The sequence below is a fragment of the Tamandua tetradactyla genome, chromosome 9, assembly GCF_023851605.1.
Source record: "Tamandua tetradactyla isolate mTamTet1 chromosome 9, mTamTet1.pri, whole genome shotgun sequence".
NCBI classification, from domain to species: domain Eukaryota; kingdom Metazoa; phylum Chordata; class Mammalia; order Pilosa; family Myrmecophagidae; genus Tamandua; species Tamandua tetradactyla.
The window spans coordinates 44,653,193-44,680,762 of record NC_135335.1 but is presented as its reverse complement, the minus strand read 5'-3'; the positions used below and the strand labels follow the sequence as shown (position 1 = coordinate 44,680,762).

At 38.6% G+C, this 27,570-nt stretch overlaps 1 protein-coding gene and 1 long non-coding RNA gene across 10 annotated transcripts in view; one reads left to right on the top strand and one right to left on the bottom strand.

Moving 5' to 3' along the window:
* ITPR1 (inositol 1,4,5-trisphosphate receptor type 1) overlaps positions 1 to 21,717 on the top strand; it is a 355,613-nt gene extending 333,896 nt beyond the window's left edge. For 6 of the 7 annotated variants that reach the window (XM_077116687.1, XM_077116688.1, XM_077116686.1 and 3 more), the window contains 2 exons: positions 11,646 to 11,807; positions 20,048 to 21,716. In XM_077116687.1, coding sequence (XP_076972802.1) covers positions 11,646 to 11,807; positions 20,048 to 20,134 — 249 coding nt within the window. In that variant the 3' untranslated portion in view covers positions 20,135 to 21,716. Of the gene's footprint in view, positions 1 to 11,645; positions 11,808 to 20,047 lie in introns of all 7 variants that reach the window. The other variant, XM_077116692.1, reaches the window with a different exon arrangement.
* The window catches only part of LOC143647061 (uncharacterized), an 89,882-nt gene that overhangs the window by 52,439 nt on the left and 9,873 nt on the right, over positions 1 to 27,570 (bottom strand). For all 3 annotated transcript variants that reach the window (XR_013157813.1, XR_013157811.1, XR_013157812.1), the window contains exon 2: positions 6,161 to 6,236. This is a non-coding gene — a long non-coding RNA (uncharacterized LOC143647061). The remainder of the gene's footprint in view (positions 1 to 6,160; positions 6,237 to 27,570) is intronic.

The following is a 27,570-nucleotide window of genomic DNA, read 5'->3' as shown; positions in this document are numbered from 1 at the left end:
AACACATCAAAGCTGCTGTTTCACCAGTGGCAGTATGTGCTATGCTTTGCCATGGTAAGGGCAAATTAGATAATGACTCAAATGCTAGGTAATGTTTAATCGGTATGCACTAAAATACATGCTCTACATGCATGATCTCGTTAAGTCCTCGTGGCAGTATGGTAGGTGGCACTATTACCCATTTACAACTGTAGAACCTGAAGTTCAGAAAGATTAAGCAGCTTTTCCAAGGTCACAGAGCTGGGAATGCTAGAGCAGAGATTCAAGCCCAGATCTGCTGAATTAGAGCCCAGGCTCTGCCTTGACACACACGCATATGCAGTGTATTATATCTGTGCATGCACACAACCCTCAGTGTTTAGAACCTGCACCCATGGGTTGTCTGCTGCATCTGGTTTTCCTGGCTTGAGCTGGCTCTTCTCCCACCATCCCCCTTCAAAGAAAGCAAGGCCCAGAAAAGGCCCTGCTGTGGAGAGAGAGAAGTGTGGGAAAGAGGATCTCCTAGTTAATGCTGCCTGGCTGATGCAGAAATCAACCAGACGGGAGCTTCTTGTATTAAGTGGGCTTTAATTCTCAGAGCTGCTCCAGCCAGCTGTATTACTCAGGCGCCAGCTCAAGTGCTACCGACTCAGCCAAAATGACAGGAGTCCAGGAAAGTCTAAGAGCAGCTCTTGCAAAGGATGTACCTGTAATATGCCTTTGACTTGTTAAAATCTGTTCAATTTCACTGCTCTCACCTAAGCTTGAGTCTAGGAATGATGTGTAATTTGGGGCTAGATTTAGAGGGGTGAAGAGAGTTTCTAAGCAAAAGGGGAGAACATTTACCAGAACTCAAGCCAGGCCTGAGTTTTCACATCCTGGCAACTCATCTGAGTGGGTGTAGCTCCTGAATACTTAAACAGAAGAGGGTCTGATCCACTATCCTTTATGCCCAGTGTGGACTTCTTCTGGCAGCTGAAGTAGATACTTTTCTACTTGTCTAAAATCTTTCACCCTCTCTCTCAAGCATTATTCCATTGGAGATTTTCCAATTGGTTCCATCATGTATCACTTAACTTGACCTCTTCAGAAACTAGTCTGTGGGGGTATAAAAACAAAGGAGCAGTTTTCCAAATCAAAAGTAATATAACTGTGGCAGCAAGTAAAATGTTCTTAGCTGGCAATGGGGGGCTTTCTACAGAGGTAGGAAGGGTCCAGGAACCTGCATCCCTGAAAAATGCTTTGCCGAAGTCCTCAGTAATTTGTATCCAGAAAGCAACATAAAAGAGAGCGTTTTTTTGTTTTGTTTGTTTGTTGCCTAAAAACATCTCCTGATAAAATTTCTAAGCAAATAACATCTATTAGTGAATTTGGCACTATTAAACATCTACTGTGAGGAAGCATTGTAAGAAGATTCAGAAGCAGCAGAGTAAGTATATGGACCAAGTGCTTGCATTTTCTTTGTTTGATAAGAAGACACAGGAAGCAAGCAGTCAGAAAGCAATGTTTTAACAGGGGCCAAAGATCAGCTGGGGACATAATACCTGAGCACTGCTACTACTGTTTAGAAGAGGAACTGGCTGAAGTCTTGTATCTTTTTTGACCCAAGAGAAAGCCAGGTGCCCTAAAATCTGCCAACAGACATTTTCCAAAGTTGGGACAGCAACTTTCTGCCAGAGGCAGAGCAACGAACTGAGGGAAGTGGCCAGAAAGAACTCAAGAGAGAAATGGAGATCCAGAGTTACTGGTGGATCAGTTAGATAAGGGTTAGGTCCTGGAAGTTTGGCAGGAAGAGGTGTTGAGAATGGTGGCATGAGTTACTAAGGGTACATTAAAAATTCATACAGCTATCATGAAGGGGTCTCTATTCAAGAAGACTAGAAATTGGCAGTCCCTGACCGACCGGACTTATAGTGCAGAAGAAAGGGAGAGTGGATTAATAGGGCATGAAGTTAACTCTTCCTGACCTTTCCCCTGAGTTTTCACTTTGTCAGTCATTAAAACGTCAGTCCAGGAGGGTCTCTGTTTTTGTGTAGGTAGGTTCAAATTTTATTCTAGAATTCCGGGGAGGATGCTTGGAGGAAGGGAGGGAGGGCCTTGACTGACCCCCGGGACAGCAGTATTTCAGTGTTGGTAGTGCTGTGCCAACAGCTTTCCTGCCTAAGCTGAGAGGCCATCGCCGGTTAAAATATCACCTTTGCTCTGAAAGCCTTTAGCCATGGGTAAGGATACAGCTTGTGCTGCCCTCTAAATATGACTCCCAGAACGCTTTCTGGAGCTAGCTGACACCTTGGCAGAGTTCAGGAATACCAGAGCAAGGGAGAAGGGAAAAAGGATTTGGCACTTGCCTCTTGGTGGTTGGAAGCAGTGTGTCAGCGTCACTGATCCCCAGCCAGCCAGGAGAGCTCCCACCCCACCCTCTCCACTGGATCAGTACAGAGCTGATCCAGTGGAGCTGGACAGAGCAGTTGCTGAACTTGAGTTTCCCCATCCAGGCTTATACCACATTCTGCCCTCTAGTCTAAATGGTATGAAGTCACCTGTTGACCTACTGTGCACTTCACAAGCACTTCCCTTTTTATTACCAAGCACTTGCTTGCATTTGGACCCCAGTTCTGCATTGATCTCCCAGCTCTCTCTTCTGAGTTTCTGAGTTTCTCACATTGTGACCTCCATGAAGGGTGTGCTTAGGTTGGTGACATTAAGTTAAACAAAGCCACTATCTGCCCTCAAGGAACTTCTGTGCAAAGGCATAGCATAGGGAATTGGGGATGCACGAGAGAATAGCCCATGAGTATGTACAATATTAGAGTTATGCATAGCAAGTGTTAAGTCAGTCAGCTAAAGGTTGATTTCACCACCTATGATATTCTCCCCAACGGTTAGTCCTAGGATGTATGTGTGGATTTATGTGCATATACCTGCTTATCTATACATGTAAATTATTTTCACACATACACATTTCCTCCCAACTCAGCAAATCTGTTAAGCCCTAAAATGCATAAATGCATTTTCTATTTTTTTTTGGCATGGGCAGGCACCAGGAATCGAACCTGGGCCTCTCGCATGGCAGGTGAGAACTCTGCCTGCTGAGCCATCATCCCTGGCCTACTAAAATGCATTTTTATCTCCTCCATACCCTAAGCCACCCTTCTGCTCCTTCCCCCACTACAAACCCACTGGGCTACTCCTTGACCCTATAATTCCAGATATCATAACTATACTAGTAATTCCTTTACCTTAGGTCCTTTAGTTCTCATTTCCTCTAACTACTGACTGAGTCTGACAGAGCTAGACTGTAGTATCATATGCTGCTGAGAGGCATGTAACCATCTGACCTTTATGAAAACTCTCACACCTGGAAAATGTTCTGAATTCAACTGTCTTTATTAAGTACCCATATTCAGATTTCTTTAGAACCTGTCTCTGAAAAACGAAGCCTACCAATATGTCTCTAGGGAATCAGAGAATGAGGAACATTTATTAGTATTTATGCATAGTCATTTATATTTAAAGCAATTGCAATACAGTTGGGCAAAATTCTGCATTTCACATTTCATGTTTAGGCTCTAATTTTTAATGCCTGTCAAATGAGAAAATTGAAGCAAAGGATTTTATGCCATTTTTAGCTCTAAAATTCCATGAAGCAACTTTCAAAGAGGTGGTAGGACTTCATGAACCTCTTTGGGAGGGAGGAGTGGGACCGAGAGTATGTTTCAGGAAAAGGGATGTGATAGAGAAAAGGGGCGAAATAGGTGAACAAGCATGTAAATGCAAGGGGCAGGTCAGAGACGGGATTAGGAGAAGATGAAGGCAATTGGAGCACCTGTACATGGCAGAGAGTCTCTTTTACCCTTAGTCCAGAGATCACTCTGTGTGGCCCCTTTCTCCTCAAACGCTCCTCAAACCATTCTCAAGTCAGTAACAGTGATAACTTTCTTCTCAACTCTTTCTTAGCTCTTAAAGATGGTGATAAAAATGACCCCTTCCTATCAATCACTTCTTTCTCAGAGTGCAACTAGATGGGGCTGATCTTAAGTAAAACCATTTCAGTCAAGAGGTACTTATCAACATATAAACCCATCAGATGATAACGCTCAAACCAAACTCTTTGAGGCTTATAAGTATGTTTGTGCATGCGTTTGAAGATAAATGCAAATATTTTTCCCTGAAACAATAGCAAAAAAACTTTGGTATGCTATTTAAGTAGACTTAAAAAAAATCCAAAACATTATTGTATAAAAGTAATAAAGGATCAAAGATAAAAACTAAGGAATCCAGAAAAGAGTAGAGGCAAACCAATAAAAATTGCTAAAATCCTATGCATAACCACTATGAACCTTCTGGTATATTTCTTAGCTAATTGAAAATGCAAAATGCTCCAGCTTGCATACTGACCTGGGGAGAAAAGAGAGTTAGTCTGACTGTCCTTTATTAGGAACCTCAAATGGACTAGCCCTGTCCTTGTCCAGCAGAGGCCACTGGTCTCACGTTTTCTCCTCTGTGACCTCAGGTTTCCTCCATGTGGCAGCCCAAGGCACCCAGGACCCCAAACTGGCAAGTGCTGCTTTCTCACAGTCCCAGTGGTGCCCAGACATCGCTTTACCGGTGGCCCCAGAATGACTTGAAAGAATGACTCTGCTGCTGGCTTTTCCTAGGGATTTCATCAGAAATGGGTGTGGTTTGCTCTGCTGGCTGGAGTATAGCTTTGTTACACTGTATCATCCAAGAACAACTAGGAACTGAGTCTGGGAAGGATAATTGGTAATTCCAGCCCACTTGAAAGTTATATAATGTGGCTGGTTTCAGCCGAAGAACAGAACCAGACTGACACCTAAACTTGAGAACAGTTTGAGCACCTTCACGTGACTTAGTTTGTAAAAGTGAAATCTGTATTTCTAAAACTGTATCCCAAAGAAAGAAAGGAAATGACTTGGGAGATGACCACTGAAACTAGAGTCACTATCCAGATTGCAGTGCTGACTCTATAGCTAGATTTGTGACCTTGAGCAAATGATATTGATTTATAATACCTTTACATTTTTACATAATGCTTTCCCATTTATGGAACACTTTTACAAATCACATTTATCCTTGCAATAAACCTGTAAGATAATTAGTGATCTCTTTAAAAAATAAAAATACAAAAAAAGGAAGCAGAGGCCCATGCACATCCCAAAACAAACAAACAAAAGAAACCAACAAAAACAAAATTCAACAAATGGTGTTACAATAACAGGAATCTCACATAGAAAAAGATGAAATGTGACCCCCCAATATAGCCTACAAAAAAAAAAAAGAAGCAGAGACTCAGGTTGGTCAGCTGTCTCATCCACTCCCTTTGAACACACTGGCGAGTCATGGCTTGAACTCCTTAGCTACTAATTCCAGCCATTATTCTTTCTGTTGCCACACTAACCTCACAAGATGGTTGTAGAACTGTACAAGCTTCCATGTGAAAAATATTGATACTGTATGTGGTTTGCATTCACTGTACTTTATGTGCAAAAGAAACAAAATCCTTGAATTTGAAGCCAGCCAACAGATTCTGGGTTTGGGTCCTTTTTTAAAGTTTGTTTGTTTTAATGTTTAAGAGATACTATAAATGGCAATTTCAGAGTCATTGAGCACAGAGACAAATTATTACTGTTTTTTTTCCCCCTAGAATAACACATTCACGGGTTGCTGTGATCTTAGAAAAGTGAGCTCTGAAGATTAACTTCTTCCTCTTAAATGAAAATAACTCTCCCTCACAAATGGGGCAAATGATTTAAACTTTATTGAGTGATCTATAACCCAACTTTGAAATGTAAGCATTATCTTCAAGCACCTTCCTCCTCCAAGCTTTTTCTGAGAGTGTGGATACATGGGGAAGCCAAAAATATGTTTCCAGGCCCACCTTCTACTCCACTGCCCTTAAGCATTCCTGCCACATAAACATCTCTGGCATTCTGGGAAAATCCAGTTTGTCTTCTTGTTTGGTACGATAAGTAGAAACACAGCTGACATTTGAGTTAAAGGGAATTCGAGAGAAGCAAGAGGTCCAGGACCCATCTTCTCTCCTGTCACCCTTTTTTACCCTCCAGCCCCTACCAGAAAACTCAATTCTCTAAGAAGGCTATAAAATAATTAAGGATTCACGAATAAACATTCCCATTGTTTACATGATAAATAGAACTACCTGGGCAGACTTTCTCTAAGGAGGCCACTGATTAGCACCTCAGTAGTCTTTCTTAGAACAACCTCTTCAGTTAAACCTGGGAAGGAAAAAAAAAACACTTCTCAGAATAATTAGCATTTGCATCATACAATCCAACTTCCTTTTCTTTCTCTCTCTCTTCCTTCCTCTCTATTTCACACACACACACACACATATTCACACACTCACAGTCATCCCCTCCCCCTTACCCCCCCCCCTTCCAGTCAAGGACAGTTTGTTCAAGAGGCTGGTCAGTGCCGCCCCCATGTCTAAACTTCAGTGTTTGCCTCTGCAGGGACTTTTCCAACTTTACCTAGAAAAGAGATAACCAGAACCTTAGCACTTGTGGTCAGCCTACTTCCGGCTGTGGCTTCAGTCAGTTTGTCTGCTCTGACAGAGAAAGCGCTTGCTATGACGGGAACTGCACTGGCTGGAGTGCAGGAGGACCAGGGCAGACACTACCTAATGACATTGGTATGTGAGATGCCAGCTAAAGGAGAGAGGGAGGGAAGGCTCTGGCCCAGAGTGACAGATGTGGCTGACAGATGCTCTGTGAACCCATAAACCTTCCCCATCCCCACTGCAGCCCCAACTACATGCACACACGTACACCCCAGGATGAAAACATGTAAACAAAATGTCTCAGTTGAAGATGATCTTCCTGAAAAGGCAACAGAAGCCAAGACAGTGAGACATGTTTTTGATCTTTTTTGAATAGACATAAAGGCAAGATTCTGCAGGCATTTATGGGCCTTCCAACTCCGCCTGGCTAAAGAGCCATGGGTGTCAGGTCTCACCAGAGTAATTCAGCACTCAAACAAGCTCAGCATTTTGTATGGAAGTCTTAGCTAAATAAAAGGTAACTGAATCCAGGTGTTCTCTCTCTGCTCCTCCTAGTTATTGGGATAGTCTAATCATTTTCACTTAAGGATTTAGGCTCTTTAGAGGGGGAACCTCTTGGTAGGGGTAGGGGAGAATCTTATACCAATCACACTGGAGCTTAGCAGAATGCAAATCCACATGGAAATCAAGATAACAGTTTGCCTAAAATTGTTAATAAACTACTAGGTACTCCTTGGTCATTTGAGATTTAACGTAACCGATGATTATTTAATCAAACTAGCAACACTTAGGATTTCAAATTTGGGATTCAGTTCACCTCAGTACAGACAAGATAACAATACCTGCCATCCAGGGAACTTGAGTTCTCAGCAGTTGAACTTGTTTCATATGATTTAGGATTTTAGTGGTATCCTCCTTACCCCAGCTTTCCATTGTTAGATACTAAGTTTGAAGGGAGGCAATGAGGAAGAGCCTACCTGTTGCCCGCCCACTGGTAAATATCTAGACCAGGCATCCTTTTTCAGTCTTCGCATTGAAACCCTCCTCTGGAGTGGGGAATGGAAGTTTTCCCTGGGGTCTGGGCGCTTGGCCCAAAGTAGTCTGTGACAGGCATGAAGTCTTTGGAGTCTCAGGTTTTATCTTTATATCGCTTTCATGCTCTGTTCCAGGGTATTACTTTAGGTTTAATAGTAAAAGATTTCCAATCATTTGCCAAGGACTAAAATGAACACTCTTAAAAAGATGCGTTAAAAGATTTCTGATCAGTTACCACTGAATAAAAAGAAAAATCTAAAAAGATGTGTTATTTTTGACTGTGACTTTATTATATTCCCCTTTAACAGAGTCTTGATGCCCCAGGATTATAGGGATCCCATTTACAGAAGCACAAACAGAGCAAAAACACACACAGGATATAAGTGTATTTTTCTCACTGGTGAGGCAATGCAGACAGGTCAATCCTAATACTGGTAGGACCCCTTGTATTTGTGTAGCAGATACAATTTGGCACCGGGGCTACTGTGGGGATCCACAAGGGCAAAGAACCATCCTCTAAGACCTGCCCCATGAGCTAAGCCTTGGACTGTAAGCACCTGGCAGGCAGGAACCCTGTCTTTCTCGTCTCTAGACACTCAACACAGAGACCTATGCTCATGTTCGGCTGTTGAAAGGAGGAACTCTGTGCAGTTTGCTTTTGTTCAAAGAGCTTTCTGAAATCACTGCTTTGAGGGGCTGGTAATCACAAATCCATGAGAGAAGGTAGGAATTTGCCACAGAACATTTTTAATTTTAATCTATTGTGATTTGGTCACTTGCTAGAATAAGGAAAAGAAACTGTTCCTTAAACTTGAAGCCATGTGCAGACTTGTTTTAGCACATTGATTTTCTGGATTCATTTGGAGACCTCATTAAAGTGGACTCTGTTGGGAAATCTGTGTTTTCTCTTTTTATAGAGGGTTTGCTAAGCAAATGAACATATGAAAGATTCGAGAGCCAGATTTTAGATTAATTCTCTAACCATTTTAAGCAATTTAGCATTAATTTACAACTCGGTAAAAAGTTAGCTACAGGTGATTTACAGCCATTCTCTAAGGCAGCAGGATGTGCATGTTCTCTCTCTCTCCCCCTGCATCTAGTCGGACCTGTTGCCTTTCACAGGATCAAGGCCTTCCTCTTTCCCTCTTCCAGCCCCCTTGCCCAGGCCCTCATCCTTTCATGTCCCCTCATTACTCCCGGGCCTTTCCTGCTCTAATGCATCTCACATTTCACTATCCTAGCCTCTTTGGAATTCTGTAGTCTGAACTGCACTGACTTCTTGCTCACATCCCCATCTTCAGCCACACTGCTTTCCTCATTGCTGTCCTCTTCTCTGTTGCGAATGCCTCTGGCATGTCCCTAGGTGGGCTGAGTGCTAACCTTTCAAGGCCCCTGCCTTTCAGGAAGCAGAGTCCAGCCAATCAGACACTGGTAGCCAATTCTTACTTTGGCTCCGCTATCTCCACAGCTCATTTGGTGCTGGATATCCTGGCTTATTCCATTCTCTTGTTTTTTTAATCTAGATGTCCACTCTCTATGACAAAATTGCAAGCTCTTTGATGGCAGGCACTCTTGCTCATGCATAGGTATCAAAGCTGTTTCCATTTTGAAGGGGCCCAGAGATGCTGTGACCACATGTGGGTTGTCCACTGCTGTATCTTCAGTACAAGCCCAGAAAGTACTCTTTAAGTATTTATGGGATTTCTTACAAATATTTTTTAAAATATTTCTTCCAAGAGAGCTAACAGTGCTTGTACTGTTTATTTGTATCAAAAGAACTACTGAATATCCCCCCCACCCCCAACTATACTCAATAACAGGAGCAGTTCACAATTCGTAAGCTTGATAATTCTCAGGTTCTTCTATGAGTAAGGGGAATTAGTCCTCCAATAAGGACAAGTTACTTCCCCTTTCATGGCTTCAGTTTTGTGCACTTGGAAATACAGTAGTGGAATTAGTGACCTCTCAACTCCTGCCTGGTGTTCCATTCTACCAAATCCCGATTGATGGTTGTCCCTCTTTGTCAGAGTTAGACAGTTGGTGGAACTTTGGATCGCTCCTCTTCAATTTGTTGTCCTCTTCTTTGGTCAGTCTGCAAAAATTTGTAGCAGTCACTGTGGGTATCTAGGGCCTCTGTTGGCTGGGTGGGCATTCTGCTGGGTGATCTCTCCATAGCTGTGCTTTGGGTTGACTGCTTCACCAGCCCTATCGTCTCTCCTCCCTCAACAGGTCCTAGTGAAAGTGAGCCATCACCAGCCATTGTACCCTGCATGTGCCCTTTTATGAAAAATTACGTTCGTTCCTTGCTTTGAGTTGCCCAGACATGTGAACGTGGGATACTTCCTTGGTGGACTGTGTGACTGTGTCTGAAGGATTGACACACAAACAATCAATATAATTAGAGGGCACTTCTGCTGTCTTTCATTTCTCTACTGAGCTTAAATGTTTTCAGATGCCTGCTTTCCCCCTCTTCTTTGCTGTAGCTACTTAGGAGACAATTGACTATAAACAGGGAAATACTTCAGATTCTTGATGTGAAATGGGATATTGTACAAATGGTCTTTTGCCCATTGCTCGGTAGTGGATAAGTAATGAAAATGAATATAGGCTAACATGAAGCCACATGTGAATGAAATGTTAATTGCAGGATATTTGGGATAGGCAGAATTGTCATTTTTTCCTCTGGTAGTCATAAGCTTGTATTATCAGGACCCATGCAGGAAACAGTTGAATATCACAAATATTTATCAACGTTCTAGTCACTAGACTAAGGTGATCCCTGCTCTCATGGAACTAACAGGCTAGTGAGTTCCTACCCACTCAAGACTCCTCATCTGATGCAAATACTGTAAGGTAGGTGTTTTGCCATGTTGCCAATACAATATGCCTTCTTCATAATGTTTTTCAATGAGTTCTTCTGTGGTTTCTGTATTGCTAGGTTACCTTAGGTCAAGATACAGTATAATTGTGTCACTTGATTTGTAATATTTAGACATGTCTTGTGGAATTTGTTTTTTAAGTATGTTGGTGCTTTCTATCATGTACAACAGAGGTTGGGAAACTCTTGGCCTGTAAGCAACATCTAGTCTGCTGCCAGTATTTGTAAATAAAGTTTTATTGGAATGAGCCATGTTCATTCTTTTACCTATTGTCTGTTGCTGTTCTCAGACTACAACATCGGATAATTGAGTAACTGTGACAGAGACAAGGTGGTCTGCAAAGCCTAAAATATTTACTATCAGAAAATGTTTGCTATGCAGAAAAATTATGCTGACTTCAGGTGTACATAAAGCAGCAATAACAAATTATGTGTGTGTATGTATGTGTTTGGAGAAGGTGGGATGATTTGTTTTAGAATGTCTATTGTAATTTATCCTGAAGAGTTCAAAATGACACAGGTAAGAAGTGACACCAGATCAGTCTGAAATGAGTCACGCTTCTTCCTCTTACCTCAAGGTGATTAAGCTTTTCTTACTCCTCATTCCTGCCTCTCTGTTCAGAATTTATTTACGAGGCATACTGTTTAGGAGAAAAGCATACGTGGGCAGAAGAAGGTGAGGCAGGAGGAGTCTTATCCCATTCTGCTACTCAGTTATGAGAGATGACCGTTCACAGGTATAAGGTATAGATATCAAAAGAATGGAAATGGGCAAGGAAAGGAAACTGAGAGTTTCTCTCTAATATGTACCAGCAGGACCCTTCAACCATTCCAGGCTGGAGGGAAACAGAAACGAGAGTAGAAGAGTGATTTTCATAAGCTCACAAGCAGTGAAATGGAACTAGAAGCCTGTTCTCCATTTTAGCTTCATAACAATCACTTTTCCCAGGCAGATGCACAAATACACGTACCCATTAAATGCCAAAACACTCGGGGTCTTAACATTAATTTCACTTCCAGGGTATCTGCAAACCATTTTCTCAGTATAATACTTTCAAAAATACACAGCACATTGCTTCTGCATAGGGACAACCTAATGAGAGATGATATGTAGAAAATGTGACATAGTAAGATTGCCTTTTTTGTGTCTCCTCTGATAAGTGACTCTCCACTGCTCTGGTTTTTGTTTTTGTTTTTTAATGTGAATTCTAGGAAAGAAACCTTGATTGGTTCCCCAGGATGAGAGCCATGTCCTTGGTCAGCAGCGATTCTGAAGGAGAACAGAATGAGTTGAGGAATCTGCAGGAGAAACTGGAGTCAACAATGAGGCTTGTCACCAATCTTTCTGGCCAGCTATCAGAATTAAAGGATCAGGTAAAGAAAAAAATTCCCTTCCACCTCCACTCACTCAGACACATACTACTACCATACACACACAATATGTATACCAAATTTGATGAGAAAAAATTTAATAGTCCTTATGTTAAAACTTGAAGCAGTTTACCTGGATAGAAAAGGGAACTGGGTAACAAAGAACACATTCATTTACTCCAACATTCTCCCCTGCATGCCCTTCACTCACTTTATAGAATAAGCCTCTGGTACTACTTTTAATGCTATCTTTTTAAATAAAAGATAAAAACAGAAAATGGGAAAATGCAAGCCACTTTAATGAAGTACTATACAAAAACATCTATACCTTTTTACTGAAGAAATATTAAAAAGTTATTGCTGGTCTGCTTTCTAAACCCTAAATCTATCAACTCTTCATCTAAGATATTTAAATCCAGCATCTGGGGATAACCTATATAGTCATGGAAAAGCTCTTTTTGGTTCATTCATTTGCCAGATACTTATTGAGTGCCTACCATATGCCAGGCATTATGCCGGGTGCTGGGGATAAAACAATGAACAGTACAGTCCCAATCCCCAGCCTCACAGGATTTAATAATCTACAGATATACTGCCCCCTGTCCTGTTTCCTATCAAAAAGATAAGCACTTTGTCACTTGACAGAAGTTTAGAGATAGGTTTGTACTAAACCCTATATACTCACTTTTCCCCAACCTGGTTCCCTTAAAACTAACACTCTGCAGTCCCCAGATGGCTCTCCAGGGTTAGGATGCAGCTGTGGGTCAAGGACACATGCCCTAAATGGCCAGCAGCCCTGTAGTCTTGGTTTTAATAGTGCTTTACTTGGCTGACTGGGATAATTGTGTACAGACAGGGGATCAGTCCAGCAATTGTAATGAATTTCTGAACGCTTTTTAATCACCACCACAGATAAGACTTTAAATTTTGCACCGTAATAGTTTTCAGGCAAATCTGCCCTGGAGGTAAGTTGTGAATGCCTCCACAGGTGATTTCTTACCCTATGTACAGAACGAGTGAAGATCCAGTATATAACAAACTCTTCTTGGAGATGGTTTGCCGGTGATTATTAATAATCCTACTTTGAAGTGCATTTCATTCCCAATAAATTATTCCAAGCTGTACCCCAAGATACTATTCAGCCATGTGTTCTTTTCTTTCACATGTATTCTGAGGCAAATACAAAAGTCAAATGAGAAAAAAAGTCCTTATTTATGAAGACTGTCTATAGCTGTGGGCTTGTAGCCACCTAAAATGAGTAATAACCTAAAAAAAAAAAAAAAAAACTAATGAAGAGCTGACTAATTATTTTGCTTATTATGCTACTGTTTTACTCCTGCTGTGAAATATTTGACAAAATGTTCCTCAGGACTAAACTGATTCATGACTACATGGTCTGCTACAGCTGCATCTGTTTCCCCCCTGAATAGTAAGATAAACTTCTTAACACATCTAGCAATGCTTTCATTATCATCTTCTCCCTTTTGAGATAGCTGTGCCTACAAGAATCTGTTACATTTGATGCTTTAAATTAGGGGCCCCAAAAAAATCTTACAGAAATTGATCTAATACAAATTTAAATAAAGGAACTGTTCAGGCCTTTGTAAAGTTTGGTACCATTTTTCAGAGAAACAAATGACCTTTGTTTCATGCCCATGGTACCAGAATTACATTTCAGGCATTCCCTCATGTGCCATTGCAACCAAAATTTGTTCTTGCTCATTTATTAGTATTTCTCAATCTCAAACATGGACACTCTTCAAGAGCATGATTCTGCTGATATGAGAAACTGGGTATCCCAGTTTACTGGAGTTTCTTAAAATGTGTCTGAAACAAAATATTATTGGGTATTGTGTGGTGGTAAGACCAAACAGCACTTTCCTATAGGTTCTTCCTGTCCTTTCAATACTTAAGATCTGTTTTTTTGAATTGTTCATGAGTGTAATTCTGAAGCTGCCTTTGATGCAAACTTTGCAAACTAGTGAATCATCAAGGAATTGAGTTGAGCTGAGGAATTAGCAGAAAGAATTACAGATATAGGAAGATCCCCAGGACTATAGAAATCATCTCATCCAACTGTCTTATTTTATTGATGAGGATACTAAAGTAGAGAGAAGGCTCTTAGGTAATTTATCCAATTTTACCTGACACTGCCAGGCCTGGATCTCTTGATCCTCCAGTTTGGGTTTCTTTTGGGTTGTGTGTATTTCTGTTTTGCTTTGTCACTGTACTTTGTTTGCCTTTCACAGATGCCTATTTAAATTTATTCACTTTATTTTAAAAGAGCCATAAAGTTTCAGAAATTGCGTCATACACTTAAATGGTGTGGAAGATACATTCATTACCATTTTACACAACTGAGCACAGTAGAAAAGGCATTTTTAAAAATCCAAAGTAGAACTGTTTCTATCAAGTCAAAATTGTGGCTTAAACAAAACATGTGAACCTCTATTACATCTAAGCTAAACTGTATTAAGGGGCATTAGAGCCAGTTGGGCTTACACTGCTGAGTTTTAGCCCCTTTTCATCTTTTGTTCTAAAAGTTGGTAGTGGGAATGATTCTTCAAAAAGCTCTTCCCCTGTGAATGAATTTGAAAATTTAACCTTTTTTTTTCCCTTGGAAGATATTATAGACTAAAAAGAAGTATGAGAAGCCAGTAGTAAATTCTCAAGTGCTTTTATCAGGAGTGAGCTACTTAAGTTTTAAGGTGTCCAGAATCACAGGAAAAGTTCAGCCTAGCTGCTTTTATGAGGGAAAATTTGCTTCTTTCAAAAGGAACTAGTCCATTTTTTTCTTGGATATGTAACTTCTAACAAACCTTTTAGCATTTACCTGAGAATTGACTTGTTAAATAGATTTGAATTTTATTAAATTTGGCATTCTAGTAATCATAAAGATTTCATAAATTGTTCTGCATAAAAAATCATGCAAATACATTAGAGATACATGCTGCTACTGAAATGTTAATTCTCAGAATTCCTGGCCTCTTGAGGGAAAAAGTTTTTTAAATAAAAATAAAAGCCCCACAAATGATTAATAAGCAAGAAACTCTGCAATAGATATTTTTTAAAAACAGCTATGAAACAATACCATTCACTGGTAAAGTGCTGGAAAACACAAAAATTGCTTCATCACTTAGATATATTTCTAGATCTTCTGGTCCAAAAGCCAACATAATGGAACAATGAGAGTTTAAATATGGACAGCTATGGATTTACCTCTTACTGTTATTGACCCTCTTTGGTTGTTGTTTTCTTAAAATACCAATTTAGAGAGGGAAAGAAGTTCTTAACAAGGGTGTTTTTAACCTGGTTAGTGGTGTCACTTTTTCTATTATTGCCAAGAACAGTTGATTCGAATTGCTACTCTAAGTGTTACCTAATGATCTGTCTCATCTTGAAGTTTCCCCTCCCAAGAGATTCTGAATACTAAATGTGATTCCCTTACGTCCTTATTCCAAGGAGAACTAATGTAAGAACTTAACTTTTTTTGCATGTTTTTCTTCATAATGCAAAAGAGCAAATATTGAGAGAAGGGTTCACTTTCTTGAACATGTGACTGGCTTCCTTTAGGACAGTGACCCTTATTTGTTGTTGTGCTTCTAATAGGAATACAAGAAGTGCTTGAAAATTCAGACCATATTAGCATGTTATAGTGTCTGGCATTTTTCATGCAAGAGGATAATCCTGTTAACAGTAACTACTTAAGGAAAGATTCTTAAATGAAAGTTAATCCAGGAATATTAATTAAATATATATTAACTAAATATATATATTAATATTAACAGAAGAATATTATACAGGAATATTAATTAAACCTTACTGAATGCCTATGTTTCTTATACTATACCGGGACCACAAAAGGGAACTAAGACACCACCTGCCCTCTAGAATCCCACAGGCTAGCAAGAAAGATAAAGAAGTGGACCTCTGATGGTACATAATAGAGTGTGAACAGTTTTATGATCCAGGGCATGAATAAAGTGTCATGGAAGCACAGAAAAGTAGGCGATGGTCCTGTGTGGGGGTTGGAGTAAGGAAAGACTTAGCTTCTCCAATCTTAGAAGCAGGTGACTTCTGAGCTGGCAGAGAAATGCAGTAGGGGGCATCCCAGGAAAGGAATCAGCATGAGCAAAGGCATGAAAACGCATGGCATGCTCAAGGAATGGCAATATGTTCTGGTTAATTTGATTCGTTCTTTCAACCAGCATTTATGAAATACCAATTTGCCAGGTGCAGCAGCAGGTACTGGGTACAAAGATAAATAGAACCTATTCTCTGCCTTGAAGGAAGTAACAGTCTAGAATGGGAGACCAATAAGTAAACAGATAAATTATAATTCACCATGGTAAGTGTGTCACAGAGGTGTGAACATTTGCCCTGGGAATGAAGAAAAGGGAACAATTCAGTCACCCTGATTGAAGATTAGAACAATTACTACAGAAATCTTCTTAGAGGTGCAGGAGCTTGGTTTCAGACCTTGAGAGTCTCCAGGTGAAACAGGAATGGAGCATCAGGGACCCACTCTAAGAATCTGAACACTATACATTTATATTAAATCAATATCAATAAAATTTTATTCAAGAGGTGCTTTGGGTTTATTTTTCAATGTTTTAGGCCCATTTTTATGAGAAATGTCTGATTTTATAGGGCTGTAAAAATTAATTCTGGTTACTAGAGGTTTCTGACTGTTGAGAATCTGAGTAAGCAAGACTCTACTCTGACACTGAAAGCAGCTTTTTCAAAGACTATTAAGATCTGTTATAAACCAGATTGTGGCATTCACATACTGTCAGTGAACCTTCCCCTGTGTCAGCCTCTAATGATTTAGAGGCCAATCTGGTAGATTAAAATTTGCTCCTTTGGACTATAAGCTGAGTATTTTTATGAAAGATCCTTCAGATGTTTGGCTGCATCAGACGTGTAAAGCTGCAATTATTTTTGCTTCTTAATTAGACTAGGGTCAAAAGAAGGAATGTTGAAATTCAAGCTAGTTTCTATATTTATGTAGCTATGAAGAACAGTATTGTTTCAAATGTTTATCCTCAGCTAAATGGGAATTTTCAGGATTTTTACAAAATGTATCTACTACAAATGGTATATCTCATGCTCAAAATAAATGTTTCAGTTTTTAAATTTTGAATATAGTTATCTTAGATCTGAAGCTGAGACATTTTTATCAAGTCAATTTTGTTTCAAGTGTCCAAAGAGAACGCTATGTGAGAATATGCTAAGGGTAGATTTTGGGCATCATTTCTATTTGTTTTGATATCTGGTAATAGTAATAGATAACAGGTAATAGTGATGCCTCATTGTTATCTACCTACCCATGTATATGTAAGTATATGTAGGTAAGTACAGAGGGTGAAGGAGGGAGAGAGAGAGAGAGAGAGAAGGAAAAAAGAAAGAACTGAGCAAATAAAGCCAGACATTATGTTAGAATATGTATTAATGGGCTGGGGAAATCTAACTGGCCAGCTATGTTGGCCTTGATTTGTTACAGGCCAGATTTAGTCCTTAGGAGTTTTGTTTTGGTTTTTGTGCCCTTCAAGTTTTAATCAGATAATGACCATTGCAAAAAGGGTCAGGTACTTTAGCAGGTGCCCAATTTCTTCTCATTTATCAGTCACTTAAATGACAATGACATTAATTTAAAGGACAGCCATTCTGTCTAAAAGGCCATGGTCGATCCAGACGGGATACAGAGAGTCAAATTTGTGTGCCTACAATATATTGCTCAACTGCAAAGAATCCTCTCCAATCCCTTATCTCATTTGAAAAGAAATGACATATGATACCAAATATACTTTTTTTTAGTGTTCAAGCATATGAAAAGAAGCCTGAAATGATCTTGGTCTATTTTGGAGATAATCAATAGAAAGCTCTTATAGAACATTAGTTTTCTATGTTGCGGGCCCCAGTCCAGCAATATCAGCATCCCTTGGGAACCTGTAGAAATGCAAATTTGTGGGCCCTAACTCCAACCTACTAAATAAAAAACTCTGGTTGCAGGGCCCCTTGATCTGTGTTTTAATAAACATTCCAGAGCATGCTAAAGTTTAAGGAGCACTGTCCTAGGGGAATAGAAAACAAAATTAGATATCTGCTAGGTACTTGAAATTACCAGGAATATGTCTGCCTGAGCAAGGAATTTGTCACTGACCCACAGACACAGGGAGTCTTGAGGCTTATGAGAGAGAAAGGATGATGTGGTGACTGTGTTGAATGACAAACCTAGAACATTAGAATAGGGCCACAATGAGGTGTCAGGTGATGGCCGTGAAAGTGAGAAGGAAGATGTGCTATAAACTGAAGACTTATTTGCTACAGGAAATGAAGTATAGAGGGAATAATTGATCTTTGAAGTCAAGGAAAATTGATGTAACAGGGATGAGGAGATGCATACATCAAAGGTCATCTCAAATACAAGTACTTATTTAAAGCAAAATTACAGAAAAGGTTCTAATGGCCAACTTTGACACTGAGATTGAAAAATCTCAGCAAGTTTAAATGGAAGCTTTGAATAAAGCATCCTTTGAAAGAGGTTGAACATACCAAGATTCCTAAACCTATTAGAATGCTTGAGATTATCAAAAGTTAAGTATTGAATTCTTTCTTAGGGTCACCTGCCAAGAGAATAGTTGGGAGAAAAAAATTCTGAAGTATCTGAACTCTCAGGCAGTAAAATGACTGAATTACTGTCATTTTAGTCTTATTATGAATTTATTCCATGTGTCACATTTAGGTTCTTCTTCCTGGGTTCAATCTGTGAAGAATAGCATAGTATGTAATGCTCCCTTTAAAGATGTCACTCATCTAAGCAAGCTTTAAAGGCTAGCTGGAATATCCTAATTCAATTATTTATAGAAAACTTGATTAGAAGCTATGTTTTAGAAATATTCATTCCTTGTAAAGCCTCTCCTCTAAATTATAACAGAGAAAACATTTCCACTGGAGCCTAAAAATAATATTTTGATTTGAAAGGATAACTACTATGTTTTTGAAAAAGAAAAAATAACCACCTTAAAATTAGGTAAGTTATTCTTATTTTATGTTCTCCCAAGGTATTTTGTACCCAAGGTTAGTATATATAAGAACTGAGATTTAAGTACCTGCTATGATACAGACACTGTACTGGGAAATTTACATACATTCTCTCAATTCTCCACTTATGCGATAGGCAATGTCTTTCCTAATCATATGGATGAAGAATCAGACTCCGAGAAGTTAAAAGGCATAAAACCATGGGAAATAGGTCTGATTCCATCACCTACATTTTTTACTACTCCGTCAACTTCTCTCTGACAGTAGGAAACCAAAAACCTAGGAGTAAGACCTTATGCCTCCTGTAGACAGCAATGTTCTCTAACATATATTTCACATAGCTTTTCTTTTAATTGACTTAAATGCCCAGCCTCAAATCCAGAGATCTAGGACTATGTGGGTTAATAAAAGCTTAATTCAGACAATCGAAGTATGCCATAAGATACTCAGAAAAGAGCTATATAGTCATCAATATGAGGCCTAACTTAGTTAAGTGGCCCAAATGATTAGTAGCAACCTTTTGTTTGGGACTTTAAAAGCACTTTTTCATTCAAGCCAGCCTTAAGAAATAAATGGTCTTTCCAACCTTAAGCAATCCTCAGCCTCTGTTGGTGGCAAAGAGTAGTCGCCACCTAATTGCCAGAACATAATCACACTGGATCTCAGTGAGATGGGAGCACATTTCTCACCTTCCCAAGTGTGCTACATAATTTTTCCCCCTCAACCAACTACTCAAGAGTCAATGGAGAGAAGAATCAGGATCCACTGAAGAATGTGGTGTGGGCATAGTCCTTCCCATACCTAGGATTCTAAACACACTGCTTTTCTTGATAGTATGGCGTGTCGTTACTTACTATCCTACAAAGCCACCATTTTCCAATGAGTCTTTAAGTCATTTGGAAATGGATTTGGGAAACAATCAGGAATCCTGTGTTTTTACTGTTTTTTGTTTCTTTATGAAACAAGTAGCAAGCAATACCTCTGAATGTTACGTTGCATGACTAGGTCACAGAATTCCCCATCTGCCCAGGAAGATGCCCTTTTTGAAGTTGTGTGTGTTTTATATAGTGACAGTACATTATTTGTAGAAAGTGGGTTTCAGTATAAACCATAACCACAGAGGTAAATCTATGGTTCAGTATACGACTTGATGTACAGGAAGTGTCTGGGTCTAATGAAGAAACTTTTTAACTTTCCAGATGACAGAACAAAGGAAGCAGAAACAAAGAATTGGTCTTCTAGGACATCCTCCTCACATGAATGTCAACCCACAGCAACCAGCCTAAATAAATGAAATAAAGGCATTATATTTACCTTTTTAATTATTATTAGTGTGGGTATGGCTCATTAGTTCTGATTCACCCACTGAGGTTACATTTATGCGTAGTACATTTGTAAATACTAAGTTTTATACTGTATGTATATGATTGCTACTCCTAAAGGTCTGGATATATGTATTGTAATTAGAATTGCTGGCATGATGAACTTTTATTCATGCCAAAAATATTAAAAATGCCTTTTTTTGAGGGACTAAAGAAAGCACTTGATTTGCACTTGAACCAGATTATAGATTTAAAAGTATATGCCATGTATTTTGTATTTAAAACTAGAATAGCCAGTATTTATGTTTTTTATAAAACTGTGCAATACAAATTATGCAATCACAATACATTTGTAACTCCTTAGTATCCTAAAGGGAGTGTACTCATCTTTGAAGCTGGTGTGTTAATACTATGTAATAAATGGTTAAATATCAAATGATGCTGCTGCCAAAATTATATGAATAGTGAGTTTCAGGCCCCTGGGCATTTTGTACCATGTAATTATCATGTGGTGATGCTGTTCTTGTTGCTAGTGGCTTTAGTGCCTCTGTCTCATAGTGTTAATATTCCAAGTCCATGAACTGATAAATCAGCATTCATTTTAAGAAAAGCAACTTTAGTTTCAGAGATACTTTTAAGCTTCTAAATTGATCATTTAAATTAATAATTTCTTTAAATAAGAGAGCCAAATTAGAGGTTTAGACTTAAGCTTGTGAAGAAGTTAATGAATTTTTAAAGGGAACTTTTTGTGCAACTTTGAGAAAAAATGTATACTGCTAGCCAATCAGTGTCATCTCCTGGGTCAAAGTTGGTGTCATGTTATAAAGAAATGAATAATTGATGGTTTCTAGATTATCTAATCTGAACAGTAGACTTTTTTCCTTATCAGAACCAACATGCTACAGTAGCGAAGAAGTAGTAAAACTATATACATCCATATAAAGATGAAATATGAACTCTCCCATTAGAATTCATAGTTGAACACTGACATGTTATTCTTGTGAAAGAGCCACGTTTTGGTTTTATTTCTTTGTCACATGATTTCTTTTCTTGATGGATGAAAAGTATGAAAGAAACTTTTATATCTGTTGCCTAGTTTTGTATATGGATCTCATTTTACAAGAGAATTTCTCTGCAAAATAGTTTAAAATTACTGAAAGCAGAGTTCTGAAATGAGTACTTAAAGTTTGTAAATGCATATATAAAAATAAATATTTAATAAATGATGCAGAATAATATTATACAGTGACTGGTGGCTTTCATTTCGGCATTTCTTTGTGTCTGAACAGCTATTTCAATGATATATTTTCTTTAGGTCCAATTTAAAGTAAAACTGGCTTGGTTACCAGATTAATTCAGAAAATGCTTATCTGATCAGAAAAAGTAACTGTTATTGTTGTGTTATGTCAGGGCTATGATAACTCTGTGGAGCAACTTTTGAGGAGTATTTAACACAACATTCATTCATTTTTCTAGTGACTGCCAACCAGGGTACCCTGGCATGGCATAATAAAATCAGGACTGTTCTACGAAGTCTCCTGTCTCCTAGTCCTTCAGTGGGGGAGAGGGAGGAGGAATTTTTAACTTGCTATCTGTAATGTGGAATATCGCTAACAATTGAAGTTGTTTTAGTTCCTACCTTATGACCTGGGTCCTTCAGCAAGACAGTCTAAAGTGTTTTTACCAAGCTAACTCTTCTATCCAAATATAGTAAAACTTGTTCTCTCCTTAAAGCAGTGCTCACCCTGGCTGCCCTTTTGACACTTATTTTCTCTATGCTTTGGTAAATAAGATTACCTCCCAACATTGGGAAGTAGGTCAGGATTAAATTCCACTTATATGACTAGTTTCATAACCAATGCTTCTACTTTATAAATTTGGCAACTTAAAAAAAAAAGTTAATTTTCCAGTCAGTGCAGCATATCTCCACAAAACTTTCCCATAATAAGGCAAGCCCAAGACAGATACATACTTTCATCTATAAACAAATCAGCAATCTTTGTACTAAAACCTACAACGCAGGCTTTAGCCAGCAAGGACTTGCTCCTCCCTTGAGTTTTCTCTTTGATCTCTCCCAAGTTCGACTCAGTGTGGCTGTGTGTGTGGTTTGTCTCCAAAGTCCCATCCACTTCACTGTAAAGTTCTGCGTTGACATGTTCAGGTTGCAGCTTTTACAGGTTTGTCATGTTCCATTTGAATGCTGTCACTTAAGATATAAATCTTCATTCAATTTGCCAACTTCAGCAGAAAATAAATGGAATTGGGATACCACTCCACCCTTTATGCAACAGCTCCTACTCTTGGAATTTGGGTGTGAACACTAATGTTGGTACAATTGAAAAACAAAATCTCAGGTCAAAACCCCTACGACCTTTGATGTGTAACTGTGATTTTGCCACTTTCTCCAGATAATATATTGCCTTTTTCAACACCTCTATTTCAAGGATTAAGGTCTAACTACCCAGATGAAGAATTAATCTTAGGCTGATTATCAAATATAATGATAGAATAATGCTGACATGCAAGAAAACCATTATGACTTTAAAATTTTTGCTATAGCACAAATTCAACTTTCAAACTTTTGTGGGTTTCCTTAACTAAACCATTTGTTAAACGGTCTATGCGATTTCTTTCCACATTTCTAACAGTTATGGTATCTTAGTCTTTTCTACCCCTGCCCCTAAAACTGTGTAGTGATACACACACACACACACACACACACCAGTGAAGCACCCCATCTTCATTTGCTCTGGTCTTAAAGCTCTAAATGATATTACATTTTGTTCAATTTTTCTTAGTACTATAACTTCTCTACTCTCACCCTACCCGCCACCCCCCCACACACAATACAAAACACAGCTTATTTCATTCTTTAACAATTTGATTTTGGGTTATTAAAAGTTCATATTCCATATTATTCTCCATTCAGCCAATTTTTTCAAATTTGCTTGTGCTTTCTGAAAATGGATTGCTTGGTTTTGCTCCTGTAAAAATTGTCTTTTCACCTTGTTTAACTAAGCATTTCCCAACAAGTATACTTTATTCTTGAAGTTAACCAGCAACTTAGTCTTTGGAGTAGCAAATCAAACAAAGGTTTACTTATGTACTAGTGGGAAAATGATCAAGATCTTCACAGTAACCTAAGGAATTAATCTGTTCAAAGCCCAATTCTAGGGTAGGCCATGGTGGCTCAGCAGGCAGAGTTCTTGCCTGCCATGCCAGAGACCTGGGTTCGATTACCGGTGCCTGTCCATGCAAAAAAAAACAAAAAACAAAATTCAATTCTAGATTTCTGTGTCCTCTAGCTGTAGATTTGTATAAGGCATTAATGGTAGTTATTTTAAGGCTAATCATGAGACCATTAATCTGACTTTGAGAAATTTATGTCTTTAACAATATTAAATACAAAAGGAGCATAACTGCATACCTAGAGTTGGTTTTTACTAAAATAACATTTTTATATATTTTAAAAATCAAAATTTGTGCTTGAATGAAGATATAAATTGTATGACAAAAATCACCTTTGCAGAAAACAGCATACAAATACAAAAGACTTCTGAAGACTCTTTAGACAATATGCTGTATCTACCAATAGCAGTAGTGAAACTTATTTTAAAGATAAGAAATTGAGTTCTAGAAAGGTAAAGTAACTTGCCCAAGGACTCAGCTCCAGAATAAACAAAAGGTCTCCGGACGGCCAACTATGAGAGAGCTCTCACTGCTCTACCATGCTATCTTCCTTCCATAATAGGGCTATCATATCTTACCACTAATCAGTTTCCCATAACAGTTCTCCATTTTAGACAAAGTTCTTACACACAATTTTGTATGTCCTACATATCAAACAATACGAATCAATTTGCTACAAATATCTTTCATAAGAGGATCTACAAATTAGAAAATATTGAATAAGAATGAATACTTTACTGAAAACTTTGTGGCAAAGATAAGCAGCACATGAACTCCTAAAAATCTCTATCTTCTACTGCCACAAATCTCTCTACAAATACTTCTTATTTAACTGCATTTTTCAAAAGGACAGTCACTTCTCTCAACCTCATGAATGTGGCTTCCTCCAAGTGAAAATACTTAGGCACGTAATGATATCCTATCCTACCACCGAAGTTGATGTTTATTAGCCAGCTGCTTTGCTCTTGTTGGTTATACTGATAATTTGTTAGCAGTCAAGTAGAATGTTGGAAAACCCCCACAAAGATTTCGATTTTACAGAAAGTACCCAAAATTCCACTAGTTTTGCATCACAAAGAAGTGGTTAAAGTAAAATTTTGAGTAAAATGCCGTGTGTGGGTTTTGTGGGTGGTTGCAGATCAAAACGACTACTAGGCCTCATCAGTTATCTGACAGAGAGAGAGATGATGGCAATTGTAAACTAGGATAAATATTGTCATCAAAACAAATATTTCTTCGTTTTTGGTATTATATGCTACTTTTATCAACTCTTGCAACCTACAGGCTGATTCAGAAGCCTAACGAGCCTTTAAGTTTGGACCTAAAATGCTACCAAATTGAAAATAAAGAGGCATACTGCTGACCAGGTTTTACGTTTGATAAACTCAAACAATGCCTATGGAATCTTCAGCTGATGGTATTTTAAACTCATTCGTTAAAACAAATCTCTCACATACTACATTTAAAAAATAATCACCAAAGGAAAACCTCAAAATACTTATACTTAAAATACTTGAAGGTCATGACAAACCAGTGTGAAAGAGAATCCTAACACCTAGAAGTGAAACTGCATCATCCACCCAGCCTGGAAAAAAAAAAGCTTAAAAACCACTGTAGGATAAGAATGCAGAGCTTGAGAAAACCCCTAAGGTGAATTCTGAACAACAATAAAAAAAGAGTCCCACAACATAAGAAGTGCACACTGTATGCAAGAACTATTAATGGAAAGAGTTTGCCAGCATTTTTTAAATTGCCTCACAAAAGATGGTTGGTCCCCTGTAAAGAAGGGTACTTCAAGCAGTCCAGGAGTTTACCCTTTTCACTTCCAAATTTAACCAAGTTATTAATCCTTTTTTTTCATACTTGTCCCCATAGTGAGCTCATAAGGATAATGGTAGATTTATCAGTAGCTTTCTATAAAAGTTCTCTGAAAGAAAAACAAAATTTGGAGCCTGGAACCCCACAAGCCATGCTAATAATATTAATATTCATCAGAGCCCCCCTGGCAACATGGTGGAACACAAAGAATGGAGACCATTAAATTGACAAGAGTCTTAATACCAATTCTACCACTTAAATTATATGACTTTGAGTATATTATTTAATCATTTTCATTTTCAATTCCCTCCATCTAAAGAGCAGACATACTACCACTTAGCTCTCTGGACAGTGATGAACATTAAGAAAGAAAATATACCAACTGTCTAATATATATCAGAAACCCAATACAGATTAGTTCCCATTCCTTTGTAATATAGTCATTTCCTTTTCCTGATACTTATCCACAATGAAAGCTCCAACAAATCCAAACTCAATGGATTTGTTATTACCTTGAGATCTTTAATCCACATGTCTTAACGTGACAGGTTTGGATCTATCCAGAGTGATTTGACTTTATCTCTAACTTTCAAATGATGTTTTAACTATCAGTTTGAACTAAATTCATAAAGAAACCTATTCTATCTAACTTATGGCTCCCAGATAATTATTCTCATATTTGTGATCAGTGTTGAATTCAAATCTAACTTCATTTTTTCCCCACAATCTTCATGGAAAAATGTTTTATCTTAGGGATATTTCCTTAGTTTATGAAGTGCTTTCATCTATATCCTCATTTAAACCTCCCCATCCTGTTAAATAATTATCCTTGCTGATAGAATAGCCCTAAATTTTTCTATTTTCCTTTAACATTCAAATACAAATATGGTAGGGAGTTCAAGAGCCTCAGTATTTTCAAGGATCATAAGAAGCATACTTACACCTTCCTAATGATCTTTTGTCATTTTTTTCTAATCCTAAATCCTGATTCCAGCCCAATTCTCCATCCCTTCTCACCATCTCTCCCCTCTATTCCGTTTCTCTCCTAATGTAGAAACAGCCCTCTCTTCTTACTATCCCCAAAATACCATTTACATCTGGGTGAACAGGAGTTCTTTAATGGAGAAAGTACAACTAAGAACAGGGAACAATTTAAAATTGAGAATCAGACATAAAAGCAACACCCACCCCTCTTCTCAGCCATAGGAGGGGCAATTTCTCTTCTCATCCCTAGTCTGCTGCTGTTGCCCACTTGCTCTCTCTCTCTCACTATCCCTGCCCAAACTAATACAAACAATAAAAACAAAACAAAAACTTCTTTCCTACTTCAAGTAACAAATAAAAATTCTTGTTTCTTTATGATGCAGAGCTGCCCTAAGCTCCCAAATTAAAGAGCAACCAGCTTTTGTAATAGCATTTCTTTTTCCTCTGATACATTTCTATCTTAGAGAAGAAATTCGTTTTGAAGATTGAAGTGATTTGGCCAAACTAGAGTGTCAAACTGGAATTCAAAGCTACATCACCTGATTCCATGTCTCCTGCATTCTGCTCTACCCAGCTGCTTTACCAGGCTAGGTACTATCCAGTTGATAAAGTCCTGGTGCCTCCACCTCTCCCTTCCTCCCCTGTTTGGAGAAGATCTGTAAATTCCAGATAGGCGTTCTAAGAGATACAAAGGAAAGTTAAGAGTGGGCGTGCAGCAGTGGCTCAGTGGCAGAATGTCTTGCCTGCCAGTCCAGAGACCTGAATTCGATCCCCGGAGTCTGCCCATGACAAAAAAAAAAGGAAAGGAAGAGTTCTCAAGGGTAAGAGCTACAACTAGCTCATTCCTGTATCAAGACCTAGCATAATTTCTGGCACATAGTAAGGGCTCAATACATTTGAGGGGGGAAAAAGAGATTGCTGCCAGCCTGCACTTAACTGCTTGAGGGTTTGGGAACCACACCCAATTGGGGGTCTTTCATTATGGAAGGAACTTTTGGCAGTTATAGCAGTGGCCCCAAAGGAGTTGCATGCATACAGAACAAAAGATTAGGCAGCCACTACTCTTTTTGCTACCAATTGACCATTCAAGATTAATACCTCTAGCTCAAATGGCCCTGCTTCACAACTCAAAACCATCCTTCTAGTTGCTCCCTGTAACCAAATGATCCCAATCTCTCTTTCCTTCTTTCAATTTTAACATTTAAAGCAGTGATTTAGTGTCTCCATGAATTTGTAAATTCAGACCCACATGTACTTCCATATTCCTCATTGAATATCCTTGTCTAACAATGCTAAAAAACAATCTATATAGGGTTATGGCAGTTCTGAGGTTTACCTGAAGAAACAGCGTACACTTTAGGCAACATAACATAACTTTTACCCAATTATGACCATTTTGGGTGAAAGAA